Source organism: Ctenocephalides felis, unplaced genomic scaffold (assembly GCF_003426905.1).
Source record: "Ctenocephalides felis isolate EL2017-DRISC unplaced genomic scaffold, ASM342690v1 CF-g0.4_SCAFFOLD_01886, whole genome shotgun sequence".
NCBI classification, from domain to species: Eukaryota; Metazoa; Arthropoda; class Insecta; order Siphonaptera; family Pulicidae; genus Ctenocephalides; species Ctenocephalides felis.
In genome coordinates, this window is record NW_020538040.1 from 46,598,377 (window position 1) to 46,616,792 (window position 18,416).

General features: G+C 29.8%; 1 protein-coding gene and 1 long non-coding RNA gene across 2 annotated transcripts in view; one reads left to right on the forward strand and one right to left on the reverse strand.

The window, feature by feature from the left end:
- LOC113376822 overlaps positions 1-18,416 on the forward strand; it is a 137,494-nt gene that overhangs the window by 13,934 nt on the left and 105,144 nt on the right. The gene's annotated exons all lie outside the window — the stretch shown is intronic.
- LOC113376818 (acetylcholine receptor subunit beta-like 1) lies at positions 290-17,184 on the reverse strand. The gene is made up of 9 exons (XM_026616885.1): positions 17,113-17,184; positions 14,292-14,446; positions 12,194-12,284; positions 10,129-10,218; positions 7,747-8,004; positions 5,557-5,750; positions 5,280-5,444; positions 3,144-3,396; positions 290-454 (listed from the first exon to the last, which is right to left on the reverse strand). The coding sequence occupies exons 1-9, from the start codon at positions 17,167-17,169 to the stop codon at positions 290-292; spliced, it is 1,428 nt and encodes a 475-aa protein (XP_026472670.1). The 5' UTR covers positions 17,170-17,184.

Below are 18,416 nucleotides of genomic sequence, written 5' to 3' on the forward strand. Positions count from 1 at the left end.
GTATAATTTAATACAATGGCGATCAATTGAATTAATAATAGATCTACTTAAAAACTTATTTAATATTAATTATCGTCTATAGAGGTGTTGGTATTATTCAAATTCGATGGAAATACGTTTGTTTTTATTTCATCGGCATTGTGTACGAAACTGTGCGCTTCTTATCGTAAAGAACGTTTCGCGACTCCGATTGCCTTATAAAACATGATTTTTTGACGTGCAGTCATTTCTTGACTTGATAACTTTGGCCGAAAATAAACGCAATTTGAATATTTTCCAGTCGATGTCTTCATTTTCCCCTATAGATTTCTATGATGCGATCTTGGTCGACGTATTCGAATATGTGCGGCGCATCCATTAGGATGCCTACGGTTCCGGCAGTGGTAACAATGAAGAATATATACAATTGCAGTCTATCTATAACCATCGCCACGTACTTCCAATCTTCACGAGTCTGAAATTAAAAGAAAAAACAACGTCACTACTAGTCTGATCACAAGATTTTGTATTAGATCTTAATGGACATTTTAACCATTTACCCATTTCAAATAAAATTTAGCTAACAATAAAACGGATTGAGTTTTTTTCTGCATTTTTTTTGACCTGAAGCATTTCAACAGCATACAGGTATAAGTACCTGTAATCTGGGTCAAGTATAGCGCATAGACTTTTCATTTAAAAGTTACACATATGTAGAGTTAGTGCGAAAATGCTTTTTTGGCGTCTCTATACTTTTTGATAGAAAATTATTGCATATGATTTGTAAATTTCACTGGGATCACTTTTACGTGTTTATTTGTTGGCCGATTCGATTCTGCCGTCAAATAGACCTATGTTATGGCAAAGCTATGTTAAGTAGCGTTTTACATATAAAGTTGTCAAATATCTCCCTTCCGCCTTTTTGTATTATAAACCAAGAGCAAAAAAGCGGAAGGGAGATATTTGACAATCTAATATAATGTTATGTTAAAAACTTTCAAAATGCTGTCAGGCGTTTTAGATAGAAAACCTAACCTAGAAAACGTACAAACATTGTAAAAAGAATATCATCATAAGTGTATCTTTGTGATGTGGCATCATAACATATGAGTGAAATTAAATTTCAAGTGTAAAACGCCTGACTGCACAGCAAATACATAGCATTTTAATAGTTTTTAGTAAATTTATATGCAAAATGCTGCGTAACATATCGCCATACGTTGGTCTATTTTATGGCAGAATCGGCCCCTAAGGACCCCAATGCATGCTCTTATTAAATGCCTACATAGGTATGACAAGATTAAGGTATTTTATTCCTTTTTATTCTGAAGATTATATAAATTTTATGACATAATATTTTGAGCTGTTGGTTTTGATTAATATGAGCTGTTGGTTTTGATTCATATACGACAACTCAGATCATTAAAAAAGTTATTTGAAAAATTTATTTATTCTTTATTTCATTAATGCGACTGTGTATTTTTTCACTATCTATATATCAATGTGTCATTTACAATATCTATAATTGCCAAATTGCTTAACTGAATGTCTATATAAGACAGGTGTAAATAATTTTTTTTTTATTTTATTGGCATTAGGTAAACGGGCGAAGCTTGGAATAAATAGGCATAACCTGCGTTTTAAATTCTTGGCTCATCAAACGAGGAAATTAATGATATTTTATCTGTTATTTTACTTTCTGAGTTCAGACCGATATTCAGTTTTAGAGAATAAACTTTTAATGACTATACACAATTCAGGTAGTTTGGGGTGACGCTACTGTACAAGCCAGTATACTGCACCTAAAAGACCAACTAGAGAAGTAGTACAATGTTTACGTTGTCAACAATACGGACATACAAAAGTTTAATACATCACAGATTACCGTGATGTGTTAAATGCGCAGGTGAACATAGTACGTCTAAGTGTTCTTGGGTTGACAAATTTAACATAAACGTAAAATGCGTATTATTTATTTCCTTTGCTCAGAAGAAATATTTTTTTTTTTTTATTTATTGTTTGAACAGCAATCAGAACTCCTATATGTTCTATAAGCTGTTGGTTAACGACTTAATACTACTTTTTATTTCATGAGAGGCAATCCATCGATTAACCATTCTCTTATGTGTGGGATATTTTTGATATTAGCTCTTACGTCTAATAGTTGCATATGATTGGATGTTGCAGCTATGTCCACGAAGGACGATTTCCACTTGGAATTATATTGTGATCTATAATCCCAAGTGGAAATTTGACATCAAAGCTGCCTGATGTCGGGCTACGGCGGTAGCGGGAATCGATCCAGCGAGCCTGGAACTAGTGGCTGCTAGTCCACGCTCTAACCGATATCGCCACCGCCGGCCCCAGAAGAAATATAACCCAGCATAGAAGAATTGATAGTGCTGTCAACCCAAATATTTCTTGTTCTCAAGCTACATACGGACAATTTAGTTCACAACAGAATCATAATGATTACTCTCAAACCAGTACAGTTACAAGCAATCAAAACAATGATATATTCGAACTAAAATCTATGATGAAAACGTTAATAGAACAGATGGGCACAATGCTCAAAGTTCTCACAAGCTTAGTGGTAAACAATAAATGAACTGGTGCCTTTGGAATGGCAATGGCCTAAGTCAACACCAATCATCAATTCCCCTGATGAACAATATTATTATTTATAAGAAAATATTTAAGTTTATATTATTATCATTAAAATATTATTATTAATCATAACAAATGGTAAAACAACTATTGATTGTTTTTTTCCAACATGTCATTATGATATCATATGGCAATGACCCTTTTACGGCTGACAATTGTAAATTAACAAATTTGCTAAATGTCTTTAACTCGACAGTTATAAATATAGTATTGAATAAAAAAAAGTATTTATTCTCTTATTTTTGTTGTGCGTTTTTTCACTAGATATGAGATTTGTGTCATTTATAACTCAAGTAACTGAGTACTACTAAAATTTGGTTGTCTACTTTGAATATTGTTTTGGTTATACTTCAGGTAAACGAAACATTTTATCTGATTTATATAAAACAATATGATAATTATTTCAAATTAAAATCAAAACTCTCTTTGACAAATGGTAAAAGTTGCAATTACAACACGTGCTGAAAGGATGACATGATGTTAAGGAAAATATTCACCTGTATGTAAAGATCCTCATTCCGTAGATGTTCTGCAATGAACTCGACGGCTTCTGTGGCTTTGCTCGCTTCTGGCGAAAGTAAAATTGAGTCGGAACTTTCGCTTTCCCGACGACAGGGATCTGGAACTCCACACCCTGGTCCACCTCCTCCTAAATCACCAGCAGCCATCTTGCGATTTATTTTGCAATTGGGATGGTGAAGATCTGACAGCTCCATAACTTCCATCTTACTAGATTTAGTGCCGATAGCACTGAAAATGAAACAGAAAGAGCTGATGGGTGGAGCCAGAGACAGTTTTAAATACCTGGTTGGGAAATGGCTAATGTACCAGATTACAAGGTCAATATAAATATACCTGGTACTTACTTAATTAAGTTGATACTTAATTTTTTGATAGGTTTTTTGTACAATGTTTGCGTCTAATTATTTTGTAGTAAAGATTAAAGTTACAAATTTTTAAATTCTTGTTAATCTTCTGATTTATAGTGTGGTTTAGTTAAGTTTTATACATTTTCAATATTTACTGAAGTTATTTTTTGCTCAATATATTTCAAAATGGTTGACATGAAGTTCAGAGAATTTCAGTAGCGACTTCGTAAAACTTTATATAAAAGCGACATATTAAATTGCATTCTATATAAATTTTCCGCTTGGCCTAAAGTATGTGGACATGTGCAAATGAGTGCAGCATAATAGTCATCAGAGAAGCCGACATCAAGAGACTTACTACATTATTGTAGTAATGATATATAGTGAATATTAAGGATTATCTAAAAAATGAAATAACTTTCGCTATAAAGAACACAATAGGACCCATCTCGAAGCTAACAAAGGGTTAACTACAGAAAAGGGTTAATTTATAGTAAGTTGGCTCAAATTTTTACAGTTTTGGTTCAAAACTGATTAATCAATTAGGAGTCAAAATTGTAATAGAACAATAAACCTGAGGTTTCCTTCGTGAGGATAATATTCTGATGTATTGTGAATTTTACACATTCTGGTAATCGTGATATAATGAGACATAGCAAAGGAGATAGTACGCAGTGCTAATATTTGATTGGTGAAAATTTACTGATACTTCAAAGTAACTGATTTTTCTTAGTGCCATTATAAGGTAATCTATTCACATCTATTGGAAAGAGATTTAATTGATCTAGATCGAAAATCATTGCATTGATTGACTTGGTACTAAAATTATGACGTTGATAGTATCAGAATTGAACCTATTGATAATTGAAAATTTCTTGAAAGTATTAAATGAAAAAACTGTTAATAATTGGCTGTTGAATACGTTTGTTAAATGTGAACACATTTATTAACTTCCTGTAAGGGTAAGTAATGGGCCGAAAATCGAAATTGAAATTTTTTACATTTTTCGACGTTTTGAAGGTTTCTGAACATTTTGGCATACCTTGGATGTGTGTGTGTATGTATGTATGTATGTATGGATACAAATTTCCAGTCACGTTTTCGGGCGCACGGATCAACCGATTTGAATGGTTAAAAAAACATTCGACTCCTATTGATAGGGAGATGAGCTGATTAGTTTTTGGCAAAGGCAGATCCAGCAGATAAAGAGCAAAGCGTGCAGAAAATAGAAATCGAGTTTTTGAGAGAACGGAGCATCCGATTTGGATGATCTAGAAAACATTCAATTAGTAATGATTGGGAGAAGTGGTTATCAGATTTTGGCAAAGGCAGGCTCAGTCATTTCGAAGATACGGAGCTAAATGTGCAAAAAATGGCAGTTTTTGAGAGAAATAGGCGTCCGATTTAAATGATTTAAAGAACTTTCTGTTTGTCTTAACAAAATAATTGATTTTGGAAAAAAAATTGTTTCAACTTTTTTTTTCAAAAAAAAAATTTTTTTTATATCGAAAATAATTAAGATTTTATTTTGAATTCTGACTAAAGTTTTAATATACTTTGAACAAATAATTTCAACTTTGCAATTCAGTTTATATAATTCTTATAAATATTAGACAATGTTACAATATTAATAATAATCTATTTCAAAACATTCAGTATTCCTCAAACATTTTGTTACGGTACGGGAAGTTCCAGCAATTTGCCTTAAGGCACGATGCCATACACCCAACTAGTTTTCGAATCAAATTGAAGTTTCTTACTTACCTAATGTGTTTTGGAATTTCTGAAGGCGATCCATAGGAAGGATGAGGTGGCACACCCATGCCTGGCATTTCCATCATCCATCTTAAGCGTGTTTTGCGAGGCCTCTTCATGAGAAGCATGGCGGGTAGATAATGTAAGAATACACTGCGTATCCATAAAGGCATTCTAGAATAAAACCAACCAGATATCTTGTTAGATATAAATTCTATAATTTTCATATTTTTCATATACATTTAAGATATGATCTTGATGTATCGTATCCAAGTTTCCAACAAACCTGTGTGTTCTGGGTCCTCTGAAGTTCCAGTTTATTATAATAACAGTCACCAAAATACTGACTGTGTTCATGATGAAAGTGAACAACAAATATTTGGCGATCAGTGGCAGCACAAGTGATGTAGGAGGTAAAATTTTCGATACCAGCAACAGGAACACAACCAGTGACAGCAAAATACTTATACCCAATGTCACCTGAATAAAAAAATACCAAATATGAGAGTTATATTTTTTAAACATATTGTTAAATGTGATTTAAAAACATATTGCATACATTTGGAACAGTACCTTAAAACTATTCACAAAATTAAAGTATTTTTGATAGTTTTATTAGTCAATCGAAGATTGGTATAAAAAATAATTTTGCTCATTCTCATAACTGCAGAAACAAAAAAATGTTTGTGACCTTATTTTGGTGGGAAGAACGATAATGGACATTTAGGAAAAAAAAAACAATAAAAATGTTATATATCCTAGTAGTTAGTTACATTCTAATAATACATTACTCCTGTAGTGGTACATTATGTGTATCTTCATTTTTTAAATGCATATGACACGTTGTAGATACAAATTTATATCTCCTTGATTTATGAAATAAAATCCAATACGTTCAAATGAATTTGATGTACTTATTATGTATCAACCGACTGAATTATATCTTAGGCAAAAATAGTGAAATACGCAGATTTTGGCTTGGGTATATTATGTTCCTATGTTTGGTTTTTAAAAGCTATAATAGCGTAAACATGTACCAGTGATGGACATAAAATAGAATCCATTAGACGGTTTATAGATTCATTGATCTATAGTCTATGGTCAAAAGTTTTCTTTTACAAGAAAAGGAATAAAAAATCTTATGGATTTAAAATATAGTTTTGACATATTTGTTACGTAGCTTGTAATAGAGAAACAATGTCATACATTTATATTTAATATTGAATGTTTCACTTTGTGCACTTTGTTTTGGATATAGCAAATTCATAAAAGATGAATTGCCAAACCCAACGACTTGTATTAATTACTATATAAATAATTTAGAAATCCATATAACGATACAGATATTTTGATGTATTCAACTATATAGTGCAAAATTTGCGTAGTAACAAAGATATAACAAACTTTTCATAGCTCGAGGAAATTTAATTCATGAAATGCGATGTTTATAATAACAATATTGACAAATCTTCAAAGTTACACCTTGTTTGTACATTCCTTAAAACATTTTCAAGAAAATGGCGTAGGGGCTCTGTTTACTTATAAATATGAAAATTGTTGGCTCATACAAGCATTCGTATATGCGTATGCAAAATATGCTTAATGATAATGGAGTCTTTTTTTTATAAATATACTGAAAAGGTTCTATTACACAACCTAACAATATTGATATTTGTATACACAAAATATAAATATTGTGCATTTATATTTATTCTATTTCCAAATTCGAATTTTATATTTTGACCTTAACATATCTTGATTGAAACCAATTGATAAGAGTTGGCTACCCCAATTTTTTTTTTTTATTTTTTGGGGGCAATTTTCATTTTTCTTATAACGCGTATATAAAGAGTGCATGACCTTAAACTTTCACCCTCTCACCACAAATACTTATTTCGTAAAAATTATAATAATGATAATTTGAATTTTCTATTTCGGTCTTCCTATAAAGTTTTTTAAGGCAATTTTCATTTTTTTTATAACGTGTATATAAAAACACATCATTCTAAATATTCACTCTCTTACCATAAACACCTATTTTGTAAGAAATTATAATAGTAATTAAATCATTTTTCGTCCTGATTTTTGTCAGTAAACGTTTTTGACTAAATTTGTATGAGATGTTTTGAGCTTATAAAAAAGCTCAATTTTATATAAAAAATTCAATTTTATCAAGTGCTGTTCAACTCTAACACTTATTTTTTAATGTACTTAACTTTTCAATATCATCCTATACATGCTACAAAATTATGCCACACTTCAACTTCATTAATCACTAATATTTAATTTTGAAGGACAACCATAAATTGAATCTCTTAGATATAGGGGCATTTAACTCGCCCATGATTCTAATATAGCTCATTTTCTTACAAAACAATTATATATAACAAAACTGGTACAAATAGGGTACTGGTAGTAAATAAATAAAAATTTAAGGAATTAAAATACTTTAATTCAATATTATTCAAATAATTACCTTTTCGCCAGCTTCGGCCGGCAGATAGAATACAAGTACGCAAAGAAACGAAATCAGTACGGTTGGCAGGATTAAATTCACAGTGTAGAACAATGTCTTCCTTCTTATGATTATGTAGAACGTAATATCCGTTTCCGTAGGATGATTACCCTCATATATGTTTAGATAAGCGGGAACTTCTATTATGTCCCACGTGCCTGATTTCCAGTAATCAGACAAGTCGACGAAGTTCTTATTATTGTACAGAGCCAGCGATACCTGGAAGCAAATCACGGAATTATGAGATAGGTAAAAGGAAAATGATGATAGTATCAACTAATTTCAACTAGTTCTTCTATTCTACTATATTTTTCTTTTATTTACGTGTGTATGCTCATGTATTGACATGAGCCTTATTATAATATCATTATACTGACGGCTAGTAAAATATTTCAATAAGTAAATAAGAATATGTTCTCGAGCTTTGTCAACTTTATTCAATGAAAAGCTTAATTTGAATATCTTTAATAGACATTAACTTTGATATACAACTTTGAAATATATCTCTATTTAAAAGTGACATAGCAGTGGCATCAGTTTTTAATTGGAAATATAGATACGAATATGTTTCTAAGTGAAAATAGTCCTCATCCGACATTGCTGCATCAATAAAATATTTGCCCTATTACAGAAATTGTAATAATAAAATTTATCATACAGAAATGAAACAACGTTTGGATTGTCATCTGTAAAACCCACGTAGTATTTAGTCAAACTAGTTTACGACATTAAAAAAAGTGAGATGATCATTGTTGTTTTTATTAGAACACTCTTATTGATTGATTAAATGAACATATGATGTTCATATTGTGATTCATTCTGCATTAAAATTCCAAGTTATTCAACATATGCATTATATCATCTCTTACTAAATAATAATAATAAATTAAATTTATAAATGACAGGATTATTATTGATAATTAGCTCTCAAAGTGACCGTCATTTTAGTACATCTTTTATACTGAAAACTATTCAACGCACTGATTACTATTATTGATTATTCTGACTAAATTTGATTTATAATTAAATATTTTTCCTTAGTAATATCGAATTGTTGCTTTAATTTGTACGTTTTCTAAGTTAGGTTTTCAATTCAAAACGCCTGACTGCACAGCAATCACATGGAATTTCGACAGTATTTGTTACCATTTGGTAACATTGGAATAAAATTTGGTACAAATGTCAAAAAAAAACGATAACAGGGTGTTTCTGACTCGGCTTTATAGCATACGAGTGACGTTGCAGTTTATGTGTAAAACGCTTTAACGCACAGCAAATACATGACATTTTGACAGTATTCGGTATGAATCAGTAGCATAATGTATGGAAGTTGGTTGAGACCAGAATTGGTCCTTTAGGGACCATTTTGTAACATTGGTCTATTTTACAGCAGAATCTGCCCCTATATATATAAAGAAAAATTCACTGAAAATTTAAGTCCGTTTCAGTCATTTTCAGTAGTCGTTATATAAATTTTTTGAAACTCTTTAAATTGTTTTTTTTTTTTAAATATTAATGGTTGCAATATATCAATGATATTTTCAAAAAAATTTTTGTTTGTTCTAAACATATTTTTTCATTCTATCAACATAGTTTCTAAAACCCTTAAAAGTTTTAGGATCGATTTGCTTTAGCGGGCGTCCATTAATCACGTGAGGTATTTCGGGGCTAAGAGGTTTGACAAAAAATCACAAAATATCACGTAGGGGAGGAAGGGGTATAGTAAGATATCATTTATTTGCATTACATATTTATATTTTACCTGAATTTTTTGAAAAAATTCAAACACTTGAAAAATCAAAAGTTTACAATTTTTTTTTTTGGGGGGGGGGGGTTAATTTTGAATATCACCACGTATCGCCAAGGGGAAGGAGAGGTTTAAAATCGTTGAAGTTCCGATCACGTAATTAATGGACACCCCCTCATGAAAAATGAAAAAAAATTAATATTGATTATTTTTTACAAATCGCGGCTTGAAAAGCACTGCCAAAGTTTCTATTGTCAAAGCACTGCCAAAGATCTGAACAAAAAGCTTTTCACTTGCATGGAAGTAGTTTATTTTTGACTTCATGTTATAAGTTTCAAGTTTTGTCAGACTAGTTTTAAAGCGTGTCACTCTATTTGCATAGATAACATCTGGTGTTCTGGTTGGAACGAGTAAAGTTTCAAGCGCTAATTCCTGCGGTTGAGTTTCTTATATCTCGCTCGGAATTTACTCAACTAGATACAAATTCTGCACCCCTTTTTGCATAACTAAACTATTAACTTTATCTTTGTAATGTTATGGTGCTTAAAATTAAAAGTTCTAGGTATAAAAGGCGTGTAATGAATAAATTATATTACCTGATCACCGTTAAAAGTCCAGGAACCGAATTTCATAATGCACGTTTGCTGATCAAATGGAAAATACGTTACATCTATGGTACAAGAACTCTGGAAAAGAAATAAGATCGATAAATTATAAGGAAAAATATATGAACATAAAGTTTGAGTATTGTTAAGTATATTAATGATTTGTTAAGCCCATATAATATTTAAGAATATTATTCGTTGAAAATCGATTGGAAACGAATTGTATAGTTTCCATTTATTCGACGGTAAATATATGAAAGTATAATTCATTGTTTATGTAAGGTTTTTAATATATTTTACACATTTATTCTCAGTTTTTATATGGTATTCGTTTTACAGGTTTTGAATCTTATACAGATTTTGAGAATATTTTTAAACAAAATGTATTAATTTTGCATTTTTTGCATAAACACTAAATAATTGTTTCATTGTCAAAATATTTTACTGTCAAAATACAACATCTTTTTATTTTCTATTTTCGTCATTACATAACATTTTGAAAACAAATTGTAATCGAATCTTGAGAAATAAAAAAAAATATAACACTATAAAATGTATATTACAGTTACGAATTCTTACAATAAATAGTCTGTCTATGGTGGAAATATGTAAATAAGATGGGAACTTTCCCTTTTATGATTCAAACTAAATTTTTTGTGAGCATAAACTAGATTGTTTAAAAAACCAAAACAATAAGCATCCTTGTTTTCACTTTGTTTTTATCTTTGCGTATTTTTAACTATAAAAAATGCAATACACTGGGGCCTCGCTTTACGGCCTAGATACGTTCCGCAAAACTTGGCCGTAAAGCGAAAAGCCGTATAACGAATCAATTATTCTAATACGTATTCATACAAATTCAATGGGATCGGTTCCAAATTTAATAAATATATAATATGGTATATCATTCAAAATGCATTTTATTTTTTTATTTTGTTTAAATTATAAACATATTTAACAAGAACATAAACTTTACATAAAATAAAAAACTTCAAAAACATGACATAATTTTCAAATAAAAATGAAACAACTAAAACCTACAGATCACTGTCACCATCATTTTGCGCTGGTGGTTTGAAAAATTTGTCTAAAGTTTTTTATCTTGCTTTCTTGTCTATTTCTTCCTTTAGTGATTTATAAACAGCTTTAGTGATTTATAACAGTCAGGATGGTTTTCAAGGAGGATGTTTATTCCTTGTTCAAAATATGAAAAAGCGCTCGATATGATTTTTGATGTTAGCTGTTTGGATACAACAGGTTCTGTATCTTCATCAATTGCCGGCTCTGCTTGCAACTGAATGAGTTCCTCATATTAAAGGGGGTTCCCTATCAGCTGCAAGTAGATTCAGCACATCAGATTCGTTTAAATCTTCAAAACCGAGATTGCGCAATATATCGACATAGAGAAAAAAAGCCGTTATAGCGAAACATTTTAGGCCGTATATCGAAAACGTGCCTTAATTAAAGAGGGCCGTTATAGCGAAAGGCCGTATAAAGAGCGGCCGTATAGCGAGGCCTGGGTGTATTAGATAAATAGATTTTTTTACATTTATTTTATTATTAATATAAATAATTATCTTATACTTTATCAAATGTGTTTGATAATAAACAGATTAATATTTATTTTGTGTTTGATGTGTATGTTATTCATCATATTAAAAACTGACAAAAATGGCCTTTTCATAGTGATTTTTCGTTTAGCACGGTTTTTCCTTATGAGAGTGAAATTTTCAAATTACACGGTTTTTTATGGAATCCATCTTCCGTGTAAAGTGGCGGATAGGTGTACATATTTACTATTCGCTGGTAATTAGTAAAATATATCCATAATAATTATTAATCTATAGACTGCATTTTTACAGTATATTTGAATATAAATGATTTTAAGGACTTCAAACAATAATACAGTATTTATTTCAAAAGTTTGTTTATCAAACGTGTGTGACGTTGAAATAAATATAAACTGCATATAACAATGAGTGTAATTATATACACAATAATCCAATTATTTAATATTCTATATATGATGTAACTTAATTTGATAGTTATTTATTACCTGATAAATGGCAGGAGGTACCCATAACACTTCGCCGTTAGGGTATATTAAAACGTTTGATTTATACCGCACCTCATAATTACCATCAGCGCTGAAAATAATAAAATTATATAAATTTCAATTTCAATTACACAAATTTTATTATATAATTTGAAAATAAAAAAATATGTAAGCACCTTACATGGTAGCGCTGAAGTACCTGATTGTAGCTGTGAGTTGTAATTAATTAATCTTAAAAAACAAATATACAATATATTTGTTTTAATCATATTATAACCGTACGAAAAATTTAAAATATTCAATAAATTTTGTATACAATTGTAATTTTTCTGCGCAGTAATATTATATAAATGTATAACAAATCAGATAGACGATAAACATTTTATAAGTAAATTAATATTTGTAATATTTTTCAATTATTACATCATATCTAACTTCAAAATAATCTATATTGAAATCATAATTTATATTAGGTTGTCAAATATCTCCCTTCCGCTTTTTTGCTCTTGGTTTATAATACAAAAAGGCGGAAGGAGATATTTGACAACCTTATATTTAAATCAAAGTAAATTTTTGCACAAGGTGTCCCAGAACTGAACGTCAAGCCGAAACGGGGTGATAAGTTTGATTGTAAATATAACGAAAAAATGGAAAAACAAATTATCCCATGCAGTTTAAAAAATATGAGCTTTAAAATACAACATAGAGCTTTGGTCAAACCGTGTCTTCATTATTTGGTTATAGTGTTTAATTATTACTAATTTTGTGCTTTTAAACTTTGGAACTGTAACCATGAAAAAAACAGTGCTAATAATGCAATCATCAGTAACAAAAATGAAAATTTGCTGATTCGCTCACAATTATTTCAAATGATTTGATCTGCTTATGCGAGTAGAGAACATTCGAATTGAAAAGTCGAGTTCTGAGACACCTTGTAAATTTTTTTATTTATTTATTTCGTCTCGATTACTTTAAGTATTTAGCAACCTACAACATTTCACAACTTGTATATAAATTTACTTTTTCTTAAATATAAATCATCATGATCTCTATATACATTATTCTAGAGTTCGATAGAATGTAAAATTGAGAATTATTAATATTAATTTACTTCTTGCTGTTTTGTTGTGTTCATGTTTATCATCAATCTGATTTGTTATAAAAATATTTCATATAATATTACAGTGCAGAAAAACTACGATTGGACACTGTATATGTAATTAGCATATTATTTGTTCTAAATTTTAATTATTATTATCGATGGTTATATATATAAAAAAAAAACAATTCATATATACATGTGCATAAAACACATTCATACACAAGCATATAAATACATTTAAAATCATTTACAAATGATACATAGATACTAGAGCATACTAGAGGTCGATTTGTATGGGTCAAAAAAAGTCGCTTAGGCACACATGATTTTCGGATACTAGGGATCAAAATAAGATACTTTGCTGAAGAAACTATATCTCTAAAATGAATTCTGATGTCCCGGTGCAATGACACCAAAAATAAGGGTTGACATTTGAAAAATTCCATTTTGCCCCAATTAGAGTCGCGTCCAAATGTATGACCGACCCCCACTAACTTTGAAAAGCCGATTTACCCATGCCCGTGGTTCATCCCCTGTGACCTACCCTGAACGGTTTTTCAACATTCAACCCTTATTTTTGGGTCAACGCACGGGACATCAAAATTCATTTCAGAGGTATGGTTTCTTCAGCAAAGTATCTTATTTTGATCCCTAGTATCCGAAAATCATATGTGCCTAAGTGACCTTTAAATCGACCCGCCCTAATAGATACGTTTCTATTCTATTTTAGACTTTTGAACAAACTGCAAAAAATAATTTGGAAATAACTTATTATAACAACATCGATATGATGGCAATTAAGTTTGAATTAGGAGAAATGCACGTCATTTTGAGTTTCTCATATTTAGACACTATTTGTTATAAAGTATCGTTAAATAATTTCTACGATATAACAAATCATATTACCTTTTAATCAATAACCGTGTAAGTGATATACAATTGTTGGCCGTTCTATACTTATCAGGTTATTAAGAAGATATGTTGCAAACTACTTACTTATTGAACAAAACTATGTCCGGCTTCCAAACTTTGTCGGGCGGCAACCTCAGTACGCCGATGCCGCCGTAATCTGCTTCGTCCCACTGCAATTGATAATCGCTCCACACTAATCGCAGCCACACGTTCGATTTCATGATTTGATTCTTTTCGTTCTGGAATTTTCAGAAAATAAATGTAAATAACTTTATTTCATTGAACAAAATTTTAATTTTATTGCGAGCGCTACAAAATATATGCACATTGTCTTTTGGTTATTGTAATAAAAAAACAAGATGGTTATGAGACGTGTACAACAAGAATGTGTATTACATTATCGTCAAAACTCTTAATATGCGATTTTACGTTATCATACAAAATTTAATTATTCAGTACAGAGACTGGGTGCGGTTGCGCCACATTCTTTGATCAGCGATAATTTTGTTAATGTACCAGTCATTTTATTTAGTCAAATTAAACAAGAGTATCTTTTCTATATTATAAATTCAAATAAAGCTTATCTAGAATTGAACTAATGGTAAATTTATGTGCTACGGTTGGTGGCGACATCTATTGAATGATGAAAGAATTACAATTGATGTAATATCAAAGCGGCCGTGTTTGCCATCTATTTATACTTATTTAGCTATGGTACCAGTTAGCTGGGTACAACGTAAATTAAATGATAATTTGAACATTTACCTACGTGGTTCTACTTAATACTGTCCTTCAATATGAAGGGTGAGTCATAAAGTCAAATCATAAAAAAAAGAACGAGTGGCATAACCGCCCTGGGGTGTGGGGACGGTTGTGACAACCGTAATTAACTATGAATGTTCAACTTATAGCAAAATAACAAAGTGATCTATCTGTATACAAGTAACAATCATCATTAAAAGAAATCGAACTTAAAAAATTATTTTTAGTGCATTAAAAGCAATGCGGTCTACGGATTATGTTAATGTAGGGCAATAATGGAAACTTGTTCAAACAAACATACTTCTTCTTTTTTTCTCTGGACCCTATTTCAAAATCAGCATAGTTTAACCGTTATATAATTAATATTAATGTGTAGATTAATTCAACATATGTTATATATCCAAAAATTTTACTAGTTAATAAAATTTATACAAACTTTTTTATATAACCTGTTAATTAAAATTTTTACACACTTAAAATAAATTTATTTATAAATATATTTATATCAATTATCATTATATTATTTAATCATTAAAGTTATCTATTTTAATTTGTTTTGCTTTAGAGTCAGTTTCAAATAATATATCATTATTTACTAATGATAATATATCTCAAGTTATTTCATAATACAAAAATTTTTTGTGAAAATTTAATCAATTATTGAATAATGTTTATTTAGCGATTCGAACTATTTAGTTTATGTTGTAGATATATTATAAATTGATTGGCAAAGCTGTGCTTACGATAGAAAATTTTATTTACATTTTGAATATAGGGCGGATAAACACAGCCAAATTTATCAATCACTAAAATATTTTACACAGGTTTTCATGACAGATAACCCAAATTCCAATTTATTTATCTGCAAAGAAGAGAATTTAAATTCTAAAGTTTTCTTAGATATGTATGCATGTTGTGTATTCTATATTGATTATACAAGTACCAATGTGGTTGTGAAGTTTTACGTGAAGAAACTCAAAATAATCCATAACTCCATAAATATGTATAACAATGTAAAACATAAATTCAACTTTTGTTCAAACATAATTATCAAAGGAAAATGCATAAGAGAACACCTACATTACATAGTTAACAATAATTGTCCAAAAGGGCAGATAAGTTGACAAAGTAAGGACTAATATTGGAGAAAAACTTTTGTTCCTATCAGTCAAAATTCCTGATTTACAATATCTTAAACTTTTAAAGTAAAAAGTAAAGTAAAGTTAATAAACTTTACCATCGCAGAAAATTTATATTTGGTGAAACTTGTTTCATCCTTACATATCTCTTTTCATGAGCTTTTGCGGATTTATTATTAACAGTGCAAAAATATAGGTTTTGAAATCAATAACTACTTATTTAGGGCAGTTTACAATTTGTCACTGCCTGTGTAATAATTCTTCATGCCATATTATCTGTGATATAATAATTGCTGTAGATTTTGAATTTTATATGTCGTACAATAATTTTTTACCATGAATGATAGATAAATCATTTTATAGGTTATGTCAAATCATTGAATGATATCTAAAAAGCTAAAGTTCAAGATTTCTGGACTAATTTTTATACTTTAATTTGATACTTGACTAATTTGAAATAAATTTGATGGATTTTGTCGATTTGAAATTTTATTACTAGAATTGAATTGGATCAAAATTAGTCAATATAAAAGAAATATTTGAATTTTATATAGGTACGATTGACTATCTAGCCATTCAAGTGTCTTGTCTCTTCTTTTGGTAAATGACAGTGTATTTTCGTTTTCCATTGGATTTCCTCAATTTGGTTTAAATTAAAGGCATTTTACAATATATTTCTTATAATTATGTTTATATTCCACTTAATATTCAATTTGATGAACAAATGAATATGCAATCGAGATTTGAATAGTTACTTCTGATAATCGTACGTCCGTATTGTATTAAACAAGAGAAAAGTTTTGGTAGTTTGTAAAAATTGTGAAACTGATTTTGTCCTTCTCTTCTTTATGTAACGTAAAGTCTTAGATTTAATGCTGTTTTTATGGCCCTTTTCTAAAATCGTTCCAGAAAAAATTGAATACGATCATTAGTATTGAGCCACGAACCTTATTTAATGTATATTAAGCCATTTCAACACTAATATGATAATTAAGATCACTTACCACGTTAATAAGTTGTACAAAGGCTAAACCAAATCTGACATCTACTTTTTGCGTCATATTCTGCACAGGCCGAATCAGCTTATTGTATCCACGAAACAAATCTCGTACAAGTCTTTCTTCATCTTCTGAACAGGAAACTGTTGAAATATATAAAACTTTTATTGCAAAGTACTGAGAAATAATGAGATTATGAATAATGTTATTCATATGTGCAAAGTTGGCAAGGTTGATATTACATTTTTTATTTAATCGTATTAAAATTAAGCAGGACTTGAAAAATGCTTGCACAAAAAAACGATATAAGCACGTATTATCATGTATTTATGATCCCGTATTGCAATTATGTCGAAGTGGTCAAACAACCATCTTCGATGAATGTCAAAATGCACTAAAATTTTATGTAAATATTATACTCGTACAAAATGCATAATTTATTTTCCTACAAAATAATCTCAAAGAAATATGTTCTATAATATGGTGGAACAAAATTTTGTCTTGACAAAATCAATAACAAACGCAAAATAGGTCTAAAATGTCTTTAAAAAATGAGTATTTTTATAAAATTAAATTTATCTTTTACTTACATTATTTAGAACGGCTTATTTTATTGATATTGTTGAGCATATTCTTAAAATTAAACCAAATTATTCTAATATTGTTGAAATTTCTTTTCTATATCAACAAAACTAGAGCCCACCGTAACGTAAAGACGTGGTGTAACACAAATTAAGGATTCGATTCTAATCTCGGTCAGCTCGATATCAGGTAGCATGATATCAAATTTCCGCTTCAGGTTACAGATCTTAGGTATAGATCTCAATAGATAATTTTATATGAAAGCAAAGTTACATATAATTTTTATGAGCTATTTGGTTCAATGCTTGCACACATATACTCGCACTTATAAACACGCATATAATATTGTTGTTCTAAGTTTTAGTATATCAATATTTCTCATTTCAATGAGTGATTTACCAATTCAGCTCAGTTCTCCAAAGATGTAGTAATGCTAAATCCCTTCAGTACAATTTTTTGAGATCTTTTTCTTCAGTGTTCTGTAAACTAGTGTCTCGAAGAATTGAGAGACTACAGAATTTGTCCAGTTTTCCAGTTTTATGAAATGTTGGCCACTAGTTTGCTTATTGCGCTGTCTATAAAATCTATATTTGGATCGTCGTGTAAGATCTTAGGAATCACGGAGCATATAAAAATGTGAATTAAGGAAGTACTATTACGTATAGTCCTAATGCTTCTATTAGGATAAGACAACTACTGGGTATATTTAAAAAAAAACAAGCCCAACA